Here is a 25,473-nt window from a genome sequence, read left to right as displayed (position 1 = left end):
ATAGGCCCCATGCTCCTGGGCAGCGGGAGGAGCAGCACAATACTAAACACTGCCAGGAAAGGCCGAAGGGAAGCCAGAGAGCCACTTCCCCATAAAACAGGAACACCGATGCACTTGCATCTTGGGCACTGTGTGTGGGCCTGGCTACAAGAAGGGTGTAGGGGAACCGGAAGGGTGCACAGAATGGCTGCCCCGTGAGAAACTGAGACACCGGGGAGAGGACTGAGGAGGGAGAGGATGCGGAACACTTCCACTCAAAGCTGCAGCGCAGCAAAAGGGGGACCTGTGGAAACCAACTGCCGCTCGGTTTCTAATAGGTACAAGAAAGTACTTTTGTACGGCAGACGGTGAACTGCAGGACCGCGGGGAGTTTCAGCGGAATGGAGCGGGCAAAACGGGGGGTCAGTCGCACCGACAAACAGCGCTCAGGGGAAGCCGGCCCTCCGCGCGGCCCTCGCAGAGGAGCGGGGCGACCCCACGCGGAGGAGCAAAGACGTCCATCCGCAGCACCTGGCACCGCCCCGCGGCGCTCCACTCCTCCCCCAGCGCCGGGGGCCGCGCGGGGCCATGGCGGAGCGGAGCTGCCCTCGAGCCCCGCGAGGGGGTGGGGACGGCCGGGGCTCGGCTCGGCACAGCGGGTCGGGCGGCGGCCGTGAGGAACGCGGGGGGATGGCGGGGGGCAGAGGGGTTGCGCGGCTCCCACCGCTGCCGCTCACGCCGTTGTCTCCCGGCAGCGCCGTGCCCGGAGCGGGGCCGCCGCGGGGCCGTGCCGACACGCCAGGGCTGCTGGAGTGCCGCCGCTGCCGCTACCTGCGCACAGGCCGGGGTGAGCGGGGTCCGGGGGAAGGGGGGACCGCTCCTTCTGTTCTGTCTCGGTGCAGCGGACGGGCATCGGCCCGGCCTCTGCCGGTGCGCGGCGGCAACAGCCCGGCACGCTTCTCCTTACAGCCTGCTGCCAGCTGGTGGGAGCGCTGCTCGCCGCGCTGATACTCGTCTGCAGCTCCGTGTCCTACGGCTCGGCGGGGGGCTACACGGGCGTCCCCGACCAGGGCAGCATCTACTACTACATGTACGGCGGGGCGTACAGCGGCTTGAGTGGAGCGGAAGGAGAGAAAGCGCAGCAGCTGGACCGGCGTTTCACCCAGCTCAAGGTGCCCATAGCCAGGGCAGCGATGGCCGTGGGAGGAGCCCTTATGGTCTTCTCTTCCGCACTGATTGTGGTTGGTGTTGTGCGGCTACCGTGGCGTTTTCCGGCATTGCTCATAGTGGAATGCATCCTGGACGCAGTGGTTGCAGTGGGTTTGCTGTTTGCTCTGTACTATTTCTTCCATCATCTGCTGGGGGTTTATGATTCATCGGTGTGCAAAGAGAGGGCGCAGCTTTACCAAAGCAAAGGCTATCGGGGCTTTAGCTGCAGCATGCACGGAGCAGAGATTGCTGCTGGCCTCCTGGGCTGCGCAGCTGTTGTGGCATTCCTGCTTGGTGCAGGCCTGGCCATCAGAGGATACAGAATAGTTCACAAACTGAAACAGAAGCCAGAACATGCATATGAGCCATAGAATTATTCCTCTGCTCCAGTAGTGGTCCCGATTTTTGCCTGCCTTGGGGCATGCTTTTACTTGCTTGGGGACAATGCCTTCCTGTTACTGTAACAGAGCATTCACCAAGAGCATAGCTCCAAATAGCAAAACCAAGCTGTCCAAACTTGAATTTGCACTGTTAAATTATTAGTGGACATGTAAGCCCCACAGATTGTCTTCATCAGGTTGCTCTTCTGCCTCTCCAGCATATGTTAGAGACAGAATGCACTGGTAACTTGTTCTTATAAACACAGTAATGCACAGGCATTGTCTAAATAGCAAGCTTGGTTTTGAATGCTTGCAGGTTGTGAAGCCTAGGAGGATAATTCAGCTTTGGAGAAGTCCTTGTTCCTAAATGTAGATGACTGAAAGAGATCACATACCTGAGCTCTGGGTTTCCTTTTGCCTCCTCGTACTTAGGGTACTAGAACAGAACTCCTGGGCAACATCATACCCAGAATCCTCCTAGCAGTAGGATAATTAACATCAGTAATCATGCAGAGCACATCAAGTAGCATGGCTAAGATGTGTTGCAGACACACATGCTGGTGAACAGCTTCCTACAGCTGAATCTTTTAGAAAGGGCCTGCAACTGTCCACTGAGAATGGAACTCTTAAAAGTGAGCAGTGAAGCTGATGGTTGTGGCTGCCAGTTCCTGCTTTGTAAAGGTCTCTTGGTGCTAAAGGGGCAGCTTTAAAATAGCATTTATATTGCCATCAGAGACTCCTGAAATAAGCTTGTAGGGTGGTGAACTCACACTCAGCTTAATTTATGACACAGTGCCTTCTTTTCGCTCCCTCCTGGTAAGGGCACCATTCTGGATGGAGCAGTCTTTTATGTAACTTGTATGCAACCATTTTGTGATTTAAGACAAAGGTGTGTTGTTTGCAAAACATTTTTAGTATACAAGGTAGGGAAATGAGACTGATTTTGTATTATGAACAAATAAAAGTGAACTTTCTCTTCAGAAATTTGTTGGTTTTGTTTGTTTTTGTAGATTCAAAGAAAAAAAGACTAGCACCATGCTCAGAATGAAAAGCCATTTCAGAGCGGTGCCCACAGTGTGCATTAACACACACGAGGATTAATCACCACTGGTTTAAAAGGCCAACTCCACCCCCACAGGAGAAAAAAAATCCAAAAAGCAACATATTAGAAGCGTGCTCTGTCATCGATTGACCTCCAGTTTCACCAGTGACTAAATCTTGCGATTTCTGAAGCCACAGAACACTACTGCAACCAGAAAAACAGAAGTAAATTCTACATTGTAACACTTCAGGTGACTTCTGCTCCCTTTCAGAAGTCAGATGCACTGAGCATCTGAAGGCAGGGATTTATGTGGACAGTCCACTGGGGCCCTATTTCTTCTACTGATTCCATACTGCTTGCTTGCTGCAGTTACTTCTAAAGACCTATACAGTGTTATTCACAAGTTCACAGGTACACAGCCTCTGGTGGGGTACAGAGAGCTGTCCAGTATTTGGTACTTCAAACTCTACTCTCAGTGTTCTGCACATGTTTTGTATGGAAGGCTGATGAGTAGAAGTAACACAGAGCTCAAGGAGAGGGACCTTACAGCACAACTATGGCTAACCCTTACTGTGTGTGACTGGGATATTGCACAGACTCCCTCCAGTGCAGTAACAGACTCAGAATATGTAGTTAGTCAAAAGTAAAAATCTTTATTGCTATGTCAGCTGAAAAGTTGATGCAAAAATATTCTTCCTTCCTGAACTGCTCTATACAACTGAGTAAAGAAGCATCGAAATAGTGTTTTCCAGCAATGGTATTTGCCTCTCCAATGCAGTACACACAAAGGCCACACTGCTGAAGGTGCATTCACAGAACAATCTATTCCTGCGTACTGTAAAAAAGGAATTATTACAGCTGCATGCTACAGTGGGATACACAAAATGTTTTCCTTTGTAAAATAGAAAGCATGAAAAAAAGATTATAAGTGGTGTGCTGCAATATTTCTTTAACGTGCACTGGGTCATGAGTCAAAACAATAACATTTTTAAATGGAAAAAAAAAAAGGAGAAAAAAACACCAAAGTCTTCAGACTGCAATGGAACAGCAGACAATGACTGCACAAAATGCAAGAGGTGAACCTACTGTCCAGAAATGCCCTTTGGCAAGTGACATGAAAGACATCACCATCCAGGAGGAGTGCAGAAACGTCTGGAAGTCCCAGGGCCTTAACTGTGTCTTAAAATCCTGGGTACTAGAAATATTAATTCAGGCCTCACAGCAGACCTTCCCACAGAGGGAAATACCCACTCCATGGAACTGGATTTTTCCCTCCTGTCTGGTTGAAGACTCTGATCAGGCTTCAGCAGTCTGCACTGTCTCCCCCAGGTCTGTTCCAGGTGCCAGGCACAACTTTGAAGGTATGCTTTATCCTCAATACTCAAGCCCAAACCAGGCATCAATACTGCCTTTACTGACTTTTTCTGCTAATGTCTTTCTGGTCAGGCCAGGCCAGGCCAGTCACTGCCTCCAGTGTGCCTGTTCTCAGAAAACATGCTTGGCAATAAAGCCAGAACTACTGAAGGGACAGACAAACAAATTCCCCAGCCTAACCTCATTGTGGCCACCTGGAGCACGGTAGCTCTGGCAGCAGTCAGATAGCTCAATGACCCCACACAGAGAACCTCCAGCAGTAAAAAAGAATGGAACATTCTTGGTGATGTGGCTCTATGAAAATGATGTCAGCTGCAAGAGCCACACACAGAATTCAAGGAAGAGAGCAGAAGAGAACAGGGAGACAACTCTGAAGGAACACACTTTCTATCCTCTACTATGAGGCCCTCGGTAGACTTTCCAATCCACATGTGTTCCACCTACAGCAGCACCAATCAGAAGTCTGAGATGTATGTCCAATGTTAGTAAGGATCATGAGGAAGACAAAGGAATTTTGCTGTCTTCAGAGAGGCCAAAAAACAAAAGGAGGTGCTACCAAGAATAAGAGCAGCAGTTCACAGTATCAATCTAATTGGAAGCAGCAGTGGACTCTATAGTTTTACATTCTGCCACAAAAGTTCACACTCATAGAAAACAAACTCTCTTTCTGCCTCAAAACCAGAAACAGAGCTGGAGAAAAGGCTGAGTAGTGGTTCTGTGCATTCCATGTAGGCTTCACTTAATCCTGTCCTTCCTACTGAACTAGACATGGGCATTCACAACAAACTCCCCATGGCCATACCTATGTTTCACACAGTGCTAATGGTTCAGGCTGGCAAGGACACACTGGATTTTCCACATCAGCACAAGAAAGAGTCCCAATTTGCATTGACATCTACCATTCTCCTAGTGCAAGGTTCACCACAATCTTATTCAGAAAGAAGTGTATAATCCTGCATCAGTCCGACACTGAACAGAGCAGGTAGCAGACACTGTTGGCCTGGGCACAGGTACTGAAAGTTACTGTCAAATACATTGAGGTGAGCCATTTCTGCATATTTAACATGAAGAGAACCTGAAAGAGAGCTGAGTTTTGCTCTCTGAAACTTTCCTGCTGCTGTTTTTCTGCCTGAAGAATTTAAAATGCTGTTTCTGTGATCCTAAGAGTGAGCATTTCTCTCCAACTAAAACAGACAATTAAACACGGCCAAAACTCACAAGTTGGGGAAAAAAAAAGATGGGTTGTTTCATGATTACACCATAACCAGTACAAGGTATATCCCAAAAAGTTGCTCTCAAGTATGGTAAAAATATGCCTTTTCCCTAGTGAGAAATTCAAGGAGCTCTGAAGTTTAAGCACAACTCCTGTAGATTTTTGACAAAAGATCTATATTGTTGGAATCCCACAGGTTGTCTGTACAGCATTCCTTCAATTCAAGGCCTGAACTCGATCCAAAAATATACAACTCAAGCTGCTCAGAGATCTTGAGAAGAAACTTTCACATTTTCTTCATAAATACAATTAATAAAGAAGAAAAGGCACTAGCCCACGTTATACTCCATATTATTGCACCACCAGTGACAGGGACAGCTGGTGTCCAGCCCTCTGCCAGACAGGGAAGACATCTGCATGCTTTGGGGGCCACGGACTTTTCACAATGCTTCCATAAGATGATTACATAGAGAATTCATTTACCCCTTGCACCAAAAACCTTAACAGAACCGTGTGACAACTGCAGGCTGGGCATTTTACCATTAGTGGGACTGTTTTAAACATCTCTTTCGCAGTGCTGATAAAGATGTTTTTAAGGTGAAAAGTTCCCCCCCCCTCTACTCCCTCCCCCCTTTTCCATTGAAAACTAAGTAGAAACAAAGATACTTTCACCTTGTTGGTGGCCAAATTGGGCATGCATCACAAAACACAGGTTGCTCTGGATTTGGACTATGACTTCTATTTTCAGACACAAGCAAAGATGTTGTGGCTGATAACGCAATTAATGTTGGTGGAAAAGAGTACCAAATACTCTATTACTGTAATAGTAATTTGGTAACATTAATAGTATTACTGAATACTCTGCATACAAAGAACAGCCCAACTGCTTGCTAGCCTTAGAACAATACACCACTTGTACGTTGATTTCCACTTAGAATGAAACCAGCAGCAGCTCATGGTTTCATGTCATGTCTTCTGGATACAGGAAGCCTCTACTATGAGGCACATGTGACAAAGGTGAACAAGCTGCTAAGCTGGGTCTGTGCTCTGCAGCTAGAAGCACTAGCTCTACATGTTAGTCACTAAGTCCAGAGGTGATCTTTCCCATGTTCCATGTAAAATGCATCAGTAGACACCCACTTACAACCCAGCTGAGTTTTCTCATTCCGCATAGGCTGATCCCATTATAATTCTCACTCTACCCTGCACCAGTGCTCATCAGAACACCCGTACCCTGAATCCTCAGAAGCCCTAACAGTACTGGGAAAATCAGCTTCCCCCGCTCCCTCCCACCTGTTGTGGAGGGCACTGGAGTGCTCTCTCCCCTGGCCCTAAGTAATAAAGTGCTGTGCTGAAGGGGAAGAGAACAGCTTAAGTGCATCAATAAAAGTGCTTGCAATTCACGTAGGAAACCATTCTTGGGTCAGCTTCATTCCAACTGGCTGTATTCTTTCAAGGAACAATGAAGTCAGGCACTGCCAGGAACGCCTGTGTCAGAAATATTCAGACTCCAAACACTGCAGACTGGTCCTCAACAGCCTTCCCTTTCCCCCTCCCACAATACACCAGCCCCTTTCCTGCCAAGCTGGCAGAACCTCAGGCTTTAAGGAGTAAGAGGGAGGCACTGGAACACCTGCCTTTTCTAGCACTTGCATAATTTCCAGACAGTTCCAAACAGAACACAGCTGATCTGGGCACTCAGAACAGACAACAGCAAAAAGTAAACAGCCCAGACCATAGCACTCCTAATTTTTTCTCCACTGCATTAAGGAAGCAGCAGATGCCTGTATGCCTTGCAGAGCTCAGCTCCGCTTGGGGGCATGACAGCCCTTACAGGATAGAGCTTCCTGGGACAGACAAAGTGGGAGTTGTACTTGTAGGATTACAAAGCTGTGTCAAACTCCTCTGTCAGAGCCACTGCAGACTCTTCTTTCTGCTCCTGATCTGCTCCATTCTCCTGGTGCTGCTTCATTTGCTCCTTCACTTCCTCCTCCAGATCAGGTGGCACCACAAATTGATCCTCTGGCTCCATCTGGGATGGAGCAGCAAAATAACCTGTCTTCTTCTTGGGAGCCTCTGTGGCTACTTCAATGAGGTTAAGGCTCTCCTCCAAGGGCACAATGGAGCCATTGGAAAGCTTCTTTCCATAGAGACAGCATGTGGAAGGAGATTTCTGCAGTTCACACTTTTCCTTGACCCCTCCATGTGCAGCTGTGCTGTTTATGCTGTTCTGTCTCTGAATGATGAGGACAAGTCCAGAGTCATCCTCTACTCCTGGAGCAGAGGAGCTGTACTCTAAAGCAGGAGGTTCAAATTCCAGACCATTCCCTTTACAGCAGTGGATATCCACCTCTACCTCCACTTTACTGCCATTTGTCATCACACCTTCCACAGGCTGTTCATCATCACTATCCAAGCCATTGTCAGACTGGTTACTAGAGAAGGTGGCACTGGAAGGCTGGCGCTGAAAGATGCTTGAGGGGAGCAGAGGATGTAGGCTGCAACGTCGCTCTTGTCGTGGTAGCAAACTGCCATCAAGACCAACAGCATTGTGTTCATCTGAAGCAGTAGAGCCCACCTCACTGCTAGCCTCGGAAGCAGACAGTTCACTACCAAACTCTGAAGCAATTCCACTGCTAGAGGAAGGCGTCGCTGTCTTGGCAGTGGTGGAACTAAATCCCCCAGGGCCTGGTAAAGAGAGGCCATGCATCTCACATGTGCAGTTGTCCTCACTGATGTTCAGATACACCACCATTGCACCTACATTGTCCTGGCAACCATAGCTTTGGGCTAATGTGCAGAGTTTCTTTGCAGCAGCTAGAGGGTCATGTAGATGGCGCACAGCTGAGACGGCCTCTGTGTAAGAAAGGTGTTCCCACAACGCTTTGTTCCCTAGAAGCAGCAGCTCATCTTGTACAGTCAGTGGAATGGAACTGACATGTGGCTTGGGCAGGATCCAAGGGTGCAAGTATGTGCAGCCTAGCATCCGAGTACAGCAAGTCACACCATTTACCTTATTGTCCTGCAGACAAGAAAAACAAAGCAGTAGCATTAGGTCTGGTATTAGATCATTTGGAAAGCACTCTTTACCCTGCCCATGAACTGGTTTTGGAGCCCTGAGAAATGCCAATACACAGGTAACATCAGATACACTATAGGAGAAAGGGATCCAGGTCCAAGATTCAGTCTAAGTGCTACAGAGTTTAGCATCTGGCAAAACACAAAAACAGGTTATCCCTTTGTCAGAAACCTTTCAAGCAGATAGCCTCAAACTTTTTAAAAGACCCACAGTGCATAAGGCTAACATGAATGGCACTGATTTCTCAGTTCTTTACTGACTACATATTTTCCAGTTCTTTTGAATTTCCCTCTTACTTACAGTTTTTAGAAAATTAACCTTTAAAATGGTTCCTGGAGAATTCTCTAATGTTTTTGCATAAAAAACACTGGATGTTTCAGCATTTTTTGTGTGTAAATTTCCACCTGTTGCTACCTGATATCTACTTTCATATGTCTCAGTGGCCACTAATCCCTTAGATGGTCCACCAAGGACAAGAAAGTATAAACAACAGATCACAAATATGTAAAATAACTAGTGAAAAGAGAAAATTTGACCACAGGTATGTTAAATGCAATAATGTGCTGGTGTCAACAGAAGAGGAAGGGAAAGTGCCCTACAAGTAAGTTTAGGCTCATTAAGGGCCATTAACATATAATTAACAAGATGGTAATGAGATTGCAGCTACTCCCTCCCAAACCTAGAATTCTTCTAGCTCCATCATACATGTGCTCAGCAAAGATGAAACAGAGTAACTAATTAGAAACTATAATGAGAAATAGTTTTGTAAACAGCTATGCATAAATAATGATGCTTCTATTTTATGCTTACTTTACAGGAGATTGTCAAGCACCTATTTCTGTGCAGAATTAAAATAGAGACCTTAATGTGAATTTTGACTGTGTGCTTACTGGCTATGCACACCAGGCACAAAATCACTCTCTAATGGGAATAACACCTTCAGTGAGTAAAACATGGAAGACATCCAAAGAAAGATATTTGAGTCATACTTTTCATGAAATAGGATAGACCAGACACTTTGAGTTTTGAGACAAGATGATTTCTCAGGCCCTGCTCTGTTCCTCAGTGGCTCTTCTTCACACTCATCTATGTCATGAGCAGTATTATGTACCAACCTCCACATCCCCATTTATTTTCAGATTTTCTTTTTTCTCCTCTCTTCATCCACGGCATTCTGTACCTGTAATTCTCAAGCTATGATGGGTATTTAAGGAACATGCAATTCTGAACAGCTAATTAGCAAGAGAAACAGAGCAGAAAGCAACAGATAAGTCATCTGAAGACCTTCACACCATCCTCTCTCCTACAGTACTGTGCAGGCAGCGAAGCTCAGAATGGCAAGTACTTGAAACAAGCTTTTACTGTAGGGTGGAAGTTGAAGTGAGGGGAGTCCAAACCAACCTCTGTTATAATTGCTTTTTGTTCCTTGATTCTCTTGGCCTCTTCGGTACACTGCTCAAGACTGAAGACTTTGGAGAGGAGCAGTGGCTTTCCACTTCGGCAAAGAACAGCTTGGCATGTTCCCACATTGGCCACAGTCAGAGAAAAGGGGCTCGCTGGATCAGCCATATCGTGATGAATATAGCAAAGGACAGCAGAGGAACCCAGCTTCTGCCCAGCCATGCCCAGCTTCCTGTTGAAGGAGAAGATGCAGGAAGGCTCCAGACTTCACGACAGACACTTTGAAGGGCTGCCTCACCCCACCTAGCGCATTAACTGATGCACCTATACAGGTCCCACCCAGGACCAGCTTGCTCACTGTCATACCTGTGGGAGACCAAGAAGGTGTTGGACATGAACATTGTGTCCGACTGCTGTACCTCCTCCAGGAGCACATCGGCCATGGTGCACTGCAGCAGGCGTGGCAGCTCCTCGTTCTTGTCACCATCAAACATGCCATACACAGCCTCCATCCCTTCTGCAAAGCTCCCCAGTGCCAGGGATGACAAACACAACCTGTTAGAAAAGCATACAGGCAAAATTAATCTGCCTCAGAGGACTGTATGGTCTCCAAAACCACAGCCATCAGCACCTTGCCATGAGCACTTTTCTCACAAGGCAATAAAGCCACTGTCTTGACATCCACTTCCCCACAGCATGTTCAGCTATTGTTTATTATTGGAATGCCCAAACCTTCTTTGATTGCACTAAGAAAAATAGATGTAGTATGCGTGCAATAGCAAAAGCATCTCTGCTAGAGTGGAAAGCCTTGCCCAAGGGTCCCAAGATACGCATGACAAATGAGGGTAAGCAACAGTGACACTAAGCAAGAGATTCAGAGAGATGGGAATGGATGAGCTACTCAGCAAAACATGTCTGCTTGGATGCTTAGCAATGCACTTCACCTAGTACCTTGAGGAGACAAAGCGTCAGGGTCCAGCAGACCAGGATACTCACTTATTTCTTTGTCCTGCCATCTCAGCTACTCCATGACTCCAAAAAGTAGAAGTGAGTGCCGAGTCTGTTGTGAGGGAGGGCTTAGCATCAATCTTGAGCGTGGTAATGTGACTATAGAGAGAGAAGAAAAAAATTAATTCTTCTCTCCCAGACGCCATGCTGAACATCTTGTACTGTTTGGCCACATCCACTCAAGAATTTTAGACAACAGCAAAGAGGAATTTAAAGTCTTGGCATCTGAAGATGTCAGAATACATATGCCAGACACAGCTGGGAGAACCTCCACTTGAGAAGTTTTTTGCTTTGATGATTTGAACCCAGTCCTTTCCCTTACTACAGGATAGAAAGCTTCAGCTGCCTCAGGCAGGGAACACTAAAATTACACAATGTTGTGTTATATATGTTGTTATCACATTTCCTCTCCAGGGAAGACTTTCCCTTTCCTGTACCTGTCACTACTGGCTTTGCAACTCCATGACTCTCACCTGAAGATATCCAGCGTCTTGTGTTCTAGCACCAGGTTTGTGTTTCCAGTCAGGTCCAGCTCTTGCAAAGCAGCTGGCAGCGCCTCAGGGATTAGGATTTCATTTAATTCATTGCAACTCAAGTCCACAATCTGCAGCAGAAAAAAAAAAAGCATGATGACAAAGAACATTCTCTCTTCTTTCATGTGATCAGTTACCAGTTATTCCAGTGCTCTGTGCTAACATCAGATAATCCCACTACTGATTGTATCCCACAAACAGCTCATGAAAATGATGATGACCTATAAGCCAACGTCACAGACAGTGACAGTGAATGAGAGTCGAGCCATCTTCAGTCAGTTAAGAAAGGCAACAGATCTTGTAAGTGTACTTAGTGCCCTCTTCATGAGCTGACTGAGCAAAATACTGAGATCTCCAGTTCCTTTTGTAGCAGTTACTTTTAATTCTCCTACCCAAGCTTCCTCCTGTTATCACATCACCTTTTAGGTAAGAATACCTGTATATGAGGTAAATGCAGGATCTCTGGAAAGATGCTGATGTCATTAGAGTGTGCAATAAGTGTATGAAGTAGCTTGCAGTTTGCCACAGTTGTGGGAATTGTTTTCAGTTTGTTGCCACTCAGATTCAGCTCTTCCAAGCGTTCCAGCTTACTGAGTTTGCTGAAAGGGAAACAACACATTTTCATATTTTAGAGGCCAGAATTTATCACTTCCTGGACCTGCAGATACAGTATCCACAGACACTATCCCTTACAAGCTACATTTCTAATTCACTGACATGAGACATATATTTACCTCGCAGGGAAAGCCTGAAGGTTGTTGTTCGCCAGATGCAGGATCCGTAGGTTCGGGTGTCCCACCAAGACAGGGATGCACTGATCCGTGAGGTTGTTATTGGTCAAGTAAAGCAGCTGCAGCATGCTCAGACTCTCCTCCCCTGTACATGCAGAGGGCAGGGACTCCAGGCTATTTGCAGATGCATTCAGGTGCCTGAGGCTAACCACAGCAAATGCAAAAAAAATCACACTTATCTAAACCATGCCACTAACAGCAGGAAAAGTAGCTATACAGCTATAAAATTGCCTATGCAGACAGAGAAAGAGCAGTAGGCAGGCAGGTCAGACAACACAGTGTAACATCCCTAACTACATTAAGATTTATGAGTCTACAAATGACCACTAGCTACATGTCACTGCAGATGCACACAGCATTTTACAGTAAACAGTGGTTACTACAGAATAGATAGAGGAAGTGGGTAATACTGGTGGAAGGAGACTACACGAACTTTTACTCTGAGTCTTTTAAGAAGGGCTCACTCAAGTCTGAATAGACGTACAGTAAGGGTCTCTCTTGCTGTTCTTTTGAGACCTGTTGTATTTCTGCAGTAACATCTGAAAATCTGTATGGCTTTTCTTTGCTCCCGGATTAATAACTTTGTTCTAAAGACAAAGCTTGCTAAGCAGTAACATGACCTTAGAAGCAGTTGCAACTGAAGTTAATACCATGGCTGGCTGTTAGGTAAGGCACAAATCTGTTTTCCTGTAATTAAATATAAACATGTAATGATTCTCTCACATCAGCTGGATGATTTCTCATAGCACCTGAATTACCTCATCGTAATCTCTGACGCAAATACCAATAAAGCCCATAGCACCTCAGTCACGCAAGTATCACTACTAGCCTTCACAGCTTCAAAGGTTAACACAGAACACCCATGATACTGTCACTCACTTCAGAGCCTTGACAAAGAGCGTCTCAGGGAGTTTAGTCAACAGGTTGTGCTGAAGGTCCAGCACCTCCATTGGAATGTGCTCTAGAAGAGGTGGAAGGCTCTGAAGATTATTGTGCCCCACTGTCAGTTTCCGAAGGCTCAAGCTGCTGAGAATCCTAGAAAGAGAGTTTGCTAGTTCAGATTAGTTCAGTCCTCTTCCCAGCCACAGAATGGGAAAAGGGAATATTTAATCACATATTATTTGATTGTACAGCAGAGAAAAATTGAAGTACACTGATCCATAAAATACAAACAATGACAAAGCAGAAAAGTGTGGTATGATGCTTCAGTCACTCTACTCTTGGAAGTGTATCTGCACTTCCCTTTGTGCTACTGCAGATAGACTCGAGTTTGTGTGCACATACCCAGCATTCTCTCATGTAGACAAAGAAGAGTTGAAAGCCACAAAGGATAGGTTTAAATGCCTCTTTAAACTTGTAGGCAGAAAGAAGTGCTTCCTCTGGGCCAGCTTAGGTTCAGAACTTTAACAGACTACTTACCACTTCCATAGTACTTCTGATGCTGTTACATTTTTCAGAATTGTAGTGCTTATTGAAAAGACCTCTATCCCCACTAACTAATAACTGAAGTTTTCAGAAAGGGCACCTGAACACAACTAGACGTAGCCTAGAACTACCCTGCCCTTTTCAGGGAGGCGATAATTTCGAATTACAACCTGGTAGTCCTGTACAGAACAGCTCTGAAACATTAAGCGCCAAAGCTGCATTAGCACACTGCTCCACACAGGTCAATGAATTCAGCTGCTTTCTGATTTCATAGAATGGTTTGGGTTGGAAGAGACCTCTGATGATGACCTAGTCACACTTCAACAAAGCCAACTACACTGGGCAAAAAGCTATTCAAATATAGATACATCAATTCCCACACTCAAGTTGACTCATCCAGATCTGGCTTCTCTGTTCACACCGATTGACACTACTTTATTTATTTTCAGATGATTAAAAGACAACTTTATGATGAACTATATCCTATTGTGCAAAGCTTTTTTATGCTTTAATCTGCTGGATGACCTTGACAGTTCAAAGTCCACATTGGCAAAGTTGTAACTTGAAACATATATACCTACAGTGTTGATGGCAGACATACAGTGAAGAAATCCCCAGTGGATACAGTGAATTCCTATACTTAAAATCTCTAAAAATAGTTGAATTTTTTAAAAATACGTACTTCTGAGTCTGACTTCCACACATTCATTATATGTAACACACTTAAAATGTGGTCTCTTTCATACAACATGAGAAGGAGAAGCACCTATTAGCACAGGTCTAAGGGAGAGCCATAAAAATCATAAGGGGCTGGAGCACTTCTCCTATGAAGACTGGCTGAGAGAGCTGGGGTCGTTCAGTGAGAAGAGAAGGCTCCGGAGAGTCCTTACGGAGGCCTTTGAGTACCTACAGGGGGCCAAAAGAAATGATGGGGAAGGACACTCCATCAGGGATTGGAGTGATAGGACAAGTGGTAACAGTGTTAAACTAAAAGAGTACGTTTTAAGTTACATACTAGGAAGAAATTCTTCACTACAAGAGTGGTGAGATAGGAACAGGCTGTCCAGATAAACAATGAACTCCATATTCCTGGAAGTGCTCAGGGTGAGGTTGGATGGGGCTTTGGGCAAACTGATCTAGTGGACGGTGTCTCCTACCACGTCATGGGAGTGTGGTAGCACTAGATGACCTTTAAGGTTTCATCCAATCCAAACCATTCTACAATTTCATCATCCATCAGCATGGGTGAATTTATAAAGTTCTTATTACCTCATCCTTGCTACATTCTTTTCTTGCCTTTGATGCACAGTCTTGTCTCCAACAGCCATTAGAGTGTCACTGCTAAGAACATTTCCTAAGCCTGCTGCTTTAACTACTTCAACCATTTGCACTTCACTGCAATCTACCATTGCATTCACATTTCAACATAGCTGACCCAGACACTCTCATTCATTACAGTCACACTCCCTACTAAACGTGTTCAGCCAAGAACATCTGGGCTTTGGTTCTTCCCACAATATCCCTTGTACCTCGAAGAAGTCACTATAAGTACAAAACAATAAAATAATACTACAAAATCATATTAGCTGTTGGCTTCCAGTTACTACATTGCTGCAGAAGCTGAAATGGGAGTAGGCAGGAAGGAGGTGGCTGATAATGTTTGTGAAAGCTACATTTGAGATGAACTATATCGTATCTCTGGATTATCTATGGATAATTGGTGAAAACTCTGGAATGATGCAGGTTGTTAGGGCTTCATCTATAACTTGTGTTCACAGACGCTATTGTAACACAAAGTCAATTCATAGCAGTGTGTTTTACTTCAGACACAAACTTCTGGCGAAGGATGAAACTATCTGGCCCCAGTTAATCAAGAGGTTGATTTGGAAGTTGGTTCTTTCAACACATGAATGCAATGTACTTTGGAAACTGCACAGAGAAATTAAGTAGATTATCTACCTGCACAGCAAGGAATAAAGCAAGTGGAATAGAATAGCACTGTTTCTCTCTTCCCAGTCAGCTCCCCATAAAAGAAAGTTCAGATCTGTACAATAAAGTAGTCTGCTGACCTTGATGGGAGTTCCACAAGGAGGTTGTAGCTCATGTCCAAAATCTCCAATTTCTTTGCTTCACAGGCCCAATCTGGGACACACTGCATCTGATTGCTGAGAAGAGCAAGGGGAAAGAGCTAGACACCAACACTTGATATGGAATATGCCATCTGAACACTGCACAGCACTGTTGACAGCCAAATAAAAAATAGGCAAAAAATGCACCAGTATCTGAGCTACTCACATGGCATTTATCTCTCGGCCAGCTGCATAATGCAAAATGATTGGTAGGAATTACTGTTGCAAGGCTCTGATGATTAAGCTTTTGTTTTATTTCAAGCACTGATATAAGCAGAACAGGCCACCTTATGCTACCCAGCTAATGCACTTCAAATCCAAACTGATGCAAGAGGTGATCAGATTCCCTATTTTACAGGTCTGACAATCCTGCTACTAGGGCAGATATAGAAAATGAAGACAACAGTCATGATCACCAGCACACAGTCTAAATATCTGCCCAACAGATTCCCACCATTCAGCCTAGTAAGTTGTTGCAGGTTCAGTTGTCCTTATTTGGCCTGTCTTGCTGATTACAGCCTACAGCTGAAGGACAGCCAGTCACCTAGACAGGCGAAAATGGTTCAGAGGGGCTTCTGGTCTGCAACAATTTCATCATTCTTCAGTACTAGGCTTTCCAGTTCTACTGTGAAGATGAAATGCCTTTTCTCAATTGCTCTCAACTCTTTCTGGAACTGTTAAGCTTTTTGAAAATGTCTTCAGAGAACACCAAAGTTGTTCAGATACTTGCTTTATACTCTGTGGTGTATAGTCACTTACTGCGCAAGTTCTAGACATGTCAGTTGACCAGGAACTGGATAAACACTGACAGAGGTGAGACCTGATGAAGTAAAGCAAATAAATATCATTGCAGAGCTCCAGAAGGAAAACAGCGAAGCAGCACACAGACTAGCTAGTAAGTGACACTGATAGTCTTACCCTGCAGACACAATGTCTCTACTCATCTTTCCTAAGACAGAATTCAAACTTCATACATCTACCATACATCAGCACAGCTTCTTGCTGTCCAGCTCACTGTCTGCCACATGGAAAACCAGAATAAAGGAGAACAGTGCTTCTATGTGTGGACTCCCAAACAATTCTCACTGGAAGACAAATACCTTGGATGGCAACTCAGTACTATACTCTCTTGCTGTTACATAGCCTGTGCACATATATCCATAATACGATCCCTATGAGTAGACCTCAGAAGTCCCATCACCCATGCTCTCAATAATATCAGTAAATATTACTATTTTTGTGAAAGGAGATGCAAAAGGGTTGTTTCCTTTGTTCCTAGGGCTTGAAGGAAGAAGGCAGATGAAGAACATAAGGACACGTACAGTTGTTATTGGCATACAGAGCCCGAAGGGAGAAGCCACTCAGTGTCAACTCTTTCAGCTTATTCCGCTCACAGTGCAGCTGCTCCAGGCTACCCAATGAGCTCAGATCCAGATCTGTCAGCTGATTGTCTCGCAAATCCATGTAAGTCACAGATTTATTCCCCTCCAGAGTGTCAGCTGCTGCTCTCTTCAGGTTGTTCAGCCTAAACACTCAGAAACAAGAGGTACAGAATCAGAAATCAGAACACTAACACTGTACATGAGTAAGAAGAGAGAAAGGAAAAGCTCCAGCACAGGCTTTCTTTCAAGTACAGTGAGATGTATGAGTAGCAACAATGGATTTCACAGTGAATGTGAAGAAAAACAGTTCCTGTCTCCACGGCTAGGTGAAACAGTTCTCAATTCCCAGTGTTCAAAAAATTCTGAAGACCACAGTCTATAAATCTCAAGTCAGATCAATAAACAGTTACTTAGCACTGACAGAGCATGCAAATGCAGAGACTAGATACTACACTGCCTTGTTATAGACAAAAAAGTTCTTTGTCCCTTAGTGAGAACTCTGCAATTGGCAACCTGGAAAATCTGGAATATACCTCTAGAGAGGGAAAGAAAGGAAATAAAAGGCTAAGAGATTGAAGAACTAACTGAGCTCACAATAACAGAATATCAAAAGAGGAACCTAGAGTACTATGTGACAATTTCTGGTATCCATTCCATGGCAGGGGATTTGGAACTAGGTGATCTTTACTGTCTCTTCCAACCCAAACAATTCTATCATTCAGTAGTTTCAAGCACTACTCAGCTGACCTCATTTCTCTAAATGAATCCTGAACATCCTCAGAAACAGAACTCCCTACAAGTTAAAATAAACACTAAGTGGGAAAAAACCTGACACTGTTTATGGCAAAATGTACTATAATTCACACAGTTCCTCCACTGTAAATAGAAAGTGACCTTCTGTTTCTTTTATATTGTGTACATATACACATACACATATATATACACACACCTAAATAGATACACATGTACACATACATGCATGTTTACCCCTTACCTCAAGTCCACACTTTTGACGTGATTCATACGGTTCAGCACTGTAAGGTCCAGGTTCTCTAGCAAGTTCCCTGCCATGGCTATTTTGTCTAAAATGGTGAGTTTCTCACAAATTGCTGGTAGCTCACAGAAGTTATTGAAGGAAAGCCCAAGGCAGCTGAGCTGCTGCAGACTTCCAAGCTCTTCTGGTAAGGATGTGAGGAAATTCCCATCAAGCCAGCAGCTCTGGAGACTGCAGAAGTGAAAACCAAAACAAGAAGCGAACCAACCAACAAGAAAACAAAAAAGAAAAGAAAAAATATGCTAAATAACTCAGCAAAGAGTAGTGACTGTCACATTTTGTATTTTCAGTGAATGGTGTGTGGTTATCTTTAAATGGTACCTAACAGTTAACTTTATTATTGTATACATAAAGTTAATGGAGTGCTTTTATCACTGATATTTTATAGGCATGGAACCGTGTGTACGCAATGCCAAATAATTCCTAAATTATAAAGGAAGTAAACTACTGGTTGTGCCAATGTTTACGAGTTATTATAAGCAAAATACAAATCTCCACTTGCTTTGTAAATAAAGGATGCTTTACTTAATCATTTGGTGCTCTACAAATTAAGAAGAACCTGCTTAGTATGCTGGACAGCCTTTAAAAGATCAGTAACAGAACAGGCCTACACAATAGCCCATTCCACAGTAACAATAGCAACAGTAAGTCATGGACATCTTCATCACACCTCCACTGCAGTTTAATATCACTATTAGAGCACTCATTCACAGTGACTGCACCTACAGCACAGCTAAATCACAACTCCTACCAGACTAAAGCTATGGTAACACGCTTTTTACATTCTAGTCTTCCTTGCAGTCATTCAGAAAGGAATATTTTCCAGGGCAGCAAAATAAACTGTTTTGAAATTTGTGTAGCTTTTGAGACTCCAATCTCTAAAGTGCAGTTCTTATGACCATTTTCCAACACAGAACTGTCTCAAGAGTAGTAGAAAAGCACTCTGAGAACATGACACATCCTTATAGAGAATGAGGGCTCAAGAAACGTGATGCACATCAAGAAATCATAAGTCACCCCACAATAAAGACAAACCCACAAAAAACTAACCCCACAGAGAGCAGAAAAAGCTTCAGTGGGAAAATATTCATAGGCTTAGAAGCCTTCAAGTCTATTCCAGTTCGAAAAGGTAGCATCTATGATTCAAGGCACAGTAACTAACTTAAGTGTCTTCCTAGGACACTCCAAAATAGGCAAGAATCCATTAGCCATTGTTATAAAAGTGGTTTACCCTAGCTATTTTAAAATACTAATAGAATAGGCAGGAAGTCACAAGTGATGACTTGATATACACCAGTGACTTTTCAAATGACAACTATGTAAACACTCTGCAACATCTTAACTTTGAAAGAAAAACAAACCTTATTGTACCTCTTGGGTATCAGCCTTCTACTGGCATCAAAACAAGCACTCAGTCTCCAGGAACTAACAGGCTGATGAGCACTTACACTTCTGTAATTGGCCCCTTTACATCAGCTGTGCTACACCAAAACACCAAGAAAGTTTATAACCACAGAAAAAGGAAAAAAACTCACTTCAGCAGCTTGCCAATCTGGCTTGGCAGGTGATAAAGTCCATTACAGGACATATTGAGTTCAGTCAGAGTAGAGATCTCACACAGCGATACAGGAAACTCCCCCAGTCTGTTATGAGACAGATTCAAGCTCTTCAACTGAGAAAACCTAGAGGAAAGAATTTAAGGTAATTAGCAAGCCTCCATAGTCCCAAAGCAAACAGTCACAAAGGCTTCTGAAGTCTTTGTACACTACGACACAGCTGAATCATTATGGCAATTTTTACACAAATATTTTAAGTCACTGATATTTTGTATCTCAGTGGTAATGCTGGAAGTGATCAAATACCATGTTTTTACTGCAGAAACAGCCAAGAACCTTTAAACCTGATCCCTGACAGACTCTGAGTGACTATGATTAACTAAAAGAAAGTTCCCGGTTCAATGAATTTACCCTCCAATAATTATTTGGAGTAACACTATATTTTGAAGCTGCATAAAATAGGAGTTTAATACATTAACTGGAATGACTCTGAAAACAGATTAAAAAAGAGGAATATCTGTTCAAGGGAAGACAACAGAAGACTTGGCAGAGCCGTGAAATAGAATGGCAAAGAAGTGCTGAATCCACTCTGAGCAGCCTCAGGATCAGCACACAGAGGTCCTTGGAAGGATTTCCACACTAAGTGCCACATGCTTGACAGACCTATCACAAGCACAGCTGTGTGCAGGTACTGCAGTGGCAATCACTAGAGTCCCATCCCTGTGCTTAACAAAGTGTTGCCCTCCTACAACTGCCAGGTCCAAATACAAAGAAATTGAGCACAGAATGGGGCAATATGCAAGATGCTCCTCAAAGAGATCCTATCTCTTTCTAAAGAAAAGTAGTTATCCTTAAGTAACAACCTCACCATCCCAAACTTAATCCAAAAAAGAATTCAGTCAGGAAAATTACAATATACTTGTCTAAGACAACTGCAAATCTACCACAGAGTTGATAGAGAAACACATACTTCATTCACACCGTACTTTGTGATGAGCAATGATGATGTAAGGTTGGAGCTAAATGACCCTTAAGGATCCTTCCATTTCACTTTTTTTATTTTGAAGTGTTTTCGTATAGTTAAATAAAACAATTTTAATTCTCCTTCAAAAGAATACTACTGCTGGCTTGAGATCTCATGAAGTGTAAGACTGAGAAGTTTTAAATTTAATTTTTTCTAAGGAGTATATCTGAAATTTGGTCATGAATTGTTTGAGAAAGCATCCTGCCATGAAAAAGAGAGTAGGCATTGCTTGCTGCAGGCACAAACAGACTCTAAGGATGCAACTAAAACACAAAGAAATGCAAGTATAGGCAGTAGCCTTTAGAGAACAATTTGCACAATGCAAGGATGTGACAATGATATGAAAACTAGTAACTTACAGTACTTTGTAACAACATTGTTTCCTTTTTTTTTTTTCAGTCCAATAAGGATAAACCTACAGATTTGAGCTTTCACACGATGACAGAATGGTTTGTGTTGGAAGGGACCTTAAGGATTGCAATCCCCTGCTGTAGGCAGGGACACCTCCCTCTAGACCAGGTTGCTCACAGCCCCATCCAGCCTGGCTTTGAATGCTTCCAAGGAGTGGTCATCCACAAGCTCACTGGGCAAACTGTTCCAGTGTTTCACCACCCTCACAGTCAAGAATTTCTTCTTACTATCTAGTCTAAACCTACCCTCCTCCAGTTTAAAACCATTTCCCCTTGTCCAGTCACTACCTGCCCCAATAAAAAGTCCCTCCCCAGGTTTCCTATAGGCCCCTTCAGGTACTGGAAGGCTGCTATAAGGTCTCCTCAGAGCCTTCTGATCTACCAGCTCTCTCAGCCTGTCCTCATAACGGAGGTGCTCTAGCCCTCTGGTCATCTTCATGACCTCCTCTGGACCCACTCCAACAGCTCCATATCCTTCTTGTGTTGGAGGCTTCAGAACTGGATGCAGTACTCCAGGCGGGGTCTCACAAGAGCAGAATCACCTCCCTCAACCTTCTGGTCACACTTCTCTCGATGCAACCCAGGACATAGTTGGCCTTCTGGACTGCAGGCACACACTGCCAGCTCACACTGAGCCTCTCATCAAGCAACACCCCTAAATCCCTCTCCTCAGAGCTGCTCTCCAGCCATCTTCTCTGCCCAACCTATACCCGTGCTTGAAAGTGCCCCAACCCAGATGCAGGACCTTGCACTTCGCCTTGCTGAACTCCACAAGGTTGGCATAGGCCCACCTCTCAAGCCCATCCAGGTCCCTCTGGGTGGCATCCCTTCCCTCTAGCAGGTCAGATGCATCACTCAGCTTGCTGACAAACCTGCTGAGGGTGCACTCCATCCCACTGTCCATGTTGGCTACAAAGATATTAACTAACACCAGCCCAGCACTGATCCCCAAGGAATGCCACTCATCACTGGTCTGCGCTTGGACACTGAGCCATTGACCACAACTCTGAGTGTGACCATCCAGACAATAAACATATTCAATATATTCTAATTAAATCACAGTTTCCTTCCTTCCTTTACAGTATCCTCTCGAACCTGATCTTCACTTACAGCAGGCAGATATATTTCTTCTCCCAGTTCTTACCTTTGCTACCTTTTGTATAAGTCAGTTCAATTTTAAGAGATCTAGAGCAGTTCTCAGGTTTTGGAATCAGCAAATACTGAAACTGCTTTCTCAGGAATTCAGCAATGGCTTTTTATATGGTACCTGCTCCTAATAATTAAACAGCTCTTTTTTTCTGATAAGCAGACTGGTGAGAAACTGCCCTTAAGAGGTAAGGCATTAAGTGCAACATCTTAACCAGATTTTAGAATTCATCCTCCCACAGTGATATCAAAGCAAACACAAAGGGGGGCATAAAATTTTCAAAGCTTCTTCCTTCTCCTTTTCTCCAACATTTTTTGCTATTAAGAAACAGAAATGGATCGCTAACCTCTCATTCAAGCTGTATACATGAGTTTAGGTGGTAAGAATCCTGAAATCATGGTTCCTTTTCTCCTACAGCAGCATAACAATCAATAATTTCATTTACTGCAGTCATGTTTCCCTTTTATTATGGCTCCTCAGTACTAGTTTGTACTCTCACAGGGCACACCGAGATAACAACAGATATTGAAACAGCAACAAAGTCACAATGGGATCTATTGCCTTTTACAACAGCCCAAACAGGTGCTGGCCTGGGGACAGAAATATTCCATATATTGCTTTTGCTTGTTTGTAGATTTCAGCTCCATCAGACACAGTCAACACCAGGGGGAATTGGGTTTCTAACACACCAAATCCGTTCTTGACTTACATGCAAGGCCACGCCCCTTTGCTGATCCTGTGAACTAACAATACTACATTTTAGAAAAAAAGTTCTAACACTGTTTTCAACATCATCCAATGTACTTGGAGAAGTGGCAAATGAAAGCCTGAATTACTTTCAACAGCTTTTCCAGTAACAATGCCTTACAGTATACCAGTTAGAGTATACTTAAGCAAGCTCAGAATTAAAACAAAATTGGACTCGACTTTGGTTCTCAAAGAAATTGCAAGGAATTCCTATAAGCAAGCAGCTTTTTTCTTACTCATAGATACTTCTTCCTACTCTGTAGGAAGAAAAATGAAATATCCCGGTAACAGGCACTGAGAGATTCAAAATAATATTTAAAAAAAAAAATCAGACTTGCAGCTCTGCAAAGTTTCTCCAAAAATATTACTCCTAAAGCACAGTGGGTTCCAAGCAGTGCTATTTGACAGTATTACTGCAGGCTTCCTAATGGTTTTGGAAATCTGTTGAGTGACTCCTTAAAATCTTTTTAAAATGGGCAGTTTGCAGACATCAACAAACTAATCTTCCTCTGAATTGAGTTTCTCCAGAATTCATTTAAAACCCATTTTGTAATACTCCTTCACTTACACAATTACAATACACTTTCATACCATCAAACATTGCCCGCTCTCTTAAGAGCATATTTCAAGTTGCCAAACTAAAATTGGAGCATCACAGGCCCTCTGCCAATTCCAAATGCACTTTAACAATCAGAACTAAAGTTGGATCTTACAGATCTTCCACAAACTCTTACCCGCAATAGCAGCATTACGCTTTTCCTCACCTTTACTTTATACTCCCAAATGATCTCTATCAAGCAGCTTATTAGTTTTTCACCTTATCAATACAAATAGAGTAACACTCCACAAGGCTCATCTCAGGTAAAACTTAGCAAAAATAATTTGTGGAAAGGAATTCACAAATACTGTAAATTGCTGGAAGCTTATATCTGCCTGCACTGCTCAGCTTGGCTTCCTAGTTCCCTCATTTGTTAAGAGTTCACTTGATCAATCTTTAACATCCCACAAGAACAGGCAGTACACTCCCTTCACCCCTGGATGCTCACATCCAGAACTCCATATGTAGGAAAAAAAAATTCTTTGCAAACCTGCAAAGAGACTCAAGACTCCCTGCTCCACTTGATCTCATAAAATTATGTCGTAGGTTGAGGTAGGTGATATCTTGACTGTAGAAAAGATGCTCAGGTACTTCCTCAAGGCTGTAGCATGAAAGATCAACCATGCTAAGTCGCATAGACACAACCTGAAAGGAAAGAGTACGAGTTGCAGCTGTGCAACAATTCTTATATGGAAGTTTAATGGAAAACCAAAGACTGCAAGTAGTAAACAATCCACAAAATTGAAGAACACCTGTGTACCCACCAAACACAGGTAGAGTTCAAGCTGGAAACAAAGTCCAGGGGGTATGAGCTTATGGCAATTGCTACTCCATGACAAGGTGACAGAGAAAGCTGTATCTCTGGATAAGGAAACTGCTGAGATAGCAGTCTGAGTGCCTTCAAGAGACACAAACAGCAAAATGAAGCAGCTGACATTGCAGTTCTGCTCTTTATAGTTTACAGAACATTCATTTGGCCTACCTATTACTTCTGACTTTTTGTTTGCTTGTTCAGGGTTTAATATTAGAAATATTAAATATGTAAAAAGCTTCACATGTTTTTGCAACATTTCATAGTCTCTGCAAATCAGGTCTCCTTTAATTAAGTGCACTTTGTCTCAAGGTCTTACTTGCTTCATTTAAGAGTTTATGACCAACATCAACCTGCACCATATTTCACGTTATATATTTGAGGTCAAAGAGTGGTTCAGTGTTGAGATATCACCAGCTAATTGTACTCCAATGTGGAATAAGGAAGGATCTCTGAACAAACTATGCTTACCTTGCTGACCTACGATCTCTTGCTTTACTTAACCCAAACCTATCAGAGTAGCCCCAAGTCAGTCTAGGCCACAGTTCGCAGGGGTATGGCAGCAGGAGCAATTAACAGATTTCTATGGCTGTAAAGCCAGCCAGTCCCTGGGGTTTGTTCCTAGTGAGCTATGATTAGCTACTCTCAATAGGGTGGGGGTGAAAAGAACACAGAACTGCTACTCAACACTGCTGGACAGCCAGAGCCCCAGGAGAAAGCTCAAAGAAAATTTCTGTAATCCTGAGCATGTAAGAAATGAAGAAAGCTGGAAAGCATCCCAGGTACTTTCTCCAGCATCACAGTTTAAATCTGTCTGCAGACCCAGCCTGTACAACAACTCCCTTCATTCCCTTGGTATCCACCACCCCAACTGCTGCAGTCTCCAGGGCCTCACCGTGGATGCCTGTCGGTGCCACCGCTGGCACTCCGCCAGCGTTTCGAAGGAAACGTGGTATGTTTGGGCTTGTGCTCCAGCGGATGTGAAAGCAAGCGTGTACTGCCGACGTTTCATTTCTTCAACCTGCAAAGGGAGGAATGAAAACGAAGCAGTCTACCTAAATTCCAGCAATTACAATGGATCTGAAATCTAAGGTGAGATATTACAACCAGCAATACTATATTTCAAACAAAACTCTGTTATAAGGTTATTTGAGACAAACGCAGTGTAGTAAATCCTTCTT

At 43.7% G+C, this 25,473-nt stretch overlaps 2 protein-coding genes across 2 annotated transcripts in view; one reads left to right on the top strand and one right to left on the bottom strand.

Annotated features, from left to right (window-relative positions):
* The first annotated feature begins 533 nt into the window (after positions 1 to 533).
* On the top strand, positions 534 to 2,552 carry MARVELD3 (MARVEL domain containing 3). Its single transcript, XM_025154356.3, has 2 exons — positions 534 to 826; positions 949 to 2,552. Exons 1-2 carry the CDS (start codon positions 568 to 570, stop codon positions 1,557 to 1,559), a joined length of 870 nt encoding a protein of 289 aa, XP_025010124.2. The 5' UTR covers positions 534 to 567; the 3' UTR covers positions 1,560 to 2,552.
* Positions 2,553 to 3,238: 686 nt separating this feature from the next.
* The window catches only part of PHLPP2 (PH domain and leucine rich repeat protein phosphatase 2), a 31,875-nt gene continuing 9,640 nt past the window's right edge, over positions 3,239 to 25,473 (bottom strand). Inside the window, exons 6-20 of the mRNA XM_046899685.1 lie at positions 25,188 to 25,313; positions 23,972 to 24,126; positions 19,535 to 19,681; positions 17,940 to 18,170; positions 16,886 to 17,088; positions 16,323 to 16,383; positions 15,504 to 15,599; positions 12,889 to 13,044; positions 11,953 to 12,153; positions 11,655 to 11,817; positions 11,159 to 11,289; positions 10,674 to 10,784; positions 10,044 to 10,232; positions 9,678 to 9,909; positions 3,239 to 8,219 (exon numbers count right to left, since the gene is read on the bottom strand). Of these exons, the coding sequence (XP_046755641.1) occupies positions 7,080 to 8,219; positions 9,678 to 9,909; positions 10,044 to 10,232; positions 10,674 to 10,784; positions 11,159 to 11,289; positions 11,655 to 11,817; positions 11,953 to 12,153; positions 12,889 to 13,044; positions 15,504 to 15,599; positions 16,323 to 16,383; positions 16,886 to 17,088; positions 17,940 to 18,170; positions 19,535 to 19,681; positions 23,972 to 24,126; positions 25,188 to 25,313 (3,342 nt within the window). The 3' untranslated portion in view covers positions 3,239 to 7,079. The remainder of the gene's footprint in view (positions 8,220 to 9,677; positions 9,910 to 10,043; positions 10,233 to 10,673; positions 10,785 to 11,158; positions 11,290 to 11,654; positions 11,818 to 11,952; positions 12,154 to 12,888; positions 13,045 to 15,503; positions 15,600 to 16,322; positions 16,384 to 16,885; positions 17,089 to 17,939; positions 18,171 to 19,534; positions 19,682 to 23,971; positions 24,127 to 25,187; positions 25,314 to 25,473) is intronic.

This window comes from Gallus gallus, chromosome 11 (assembly GCF_016699485.2).
Source record: "Gallus gallus isolate bGalGal1 chromosome 11, bGalGal1.mat.broiler.GRCg7b, whole genome shotgun sequence".
In the NCBI taxonomy this organism is placed as follows: domain Eukaryota; kingdom Metazoa; phylum Chordata; class Aves; order Galliformes; family Phasianidae; genus Gallus; species Gallus gallus.
Note: the sequence above shows the minus strand (reverse complement) of the source record. Positions and strands in the feature narration are given on the sequence as shown.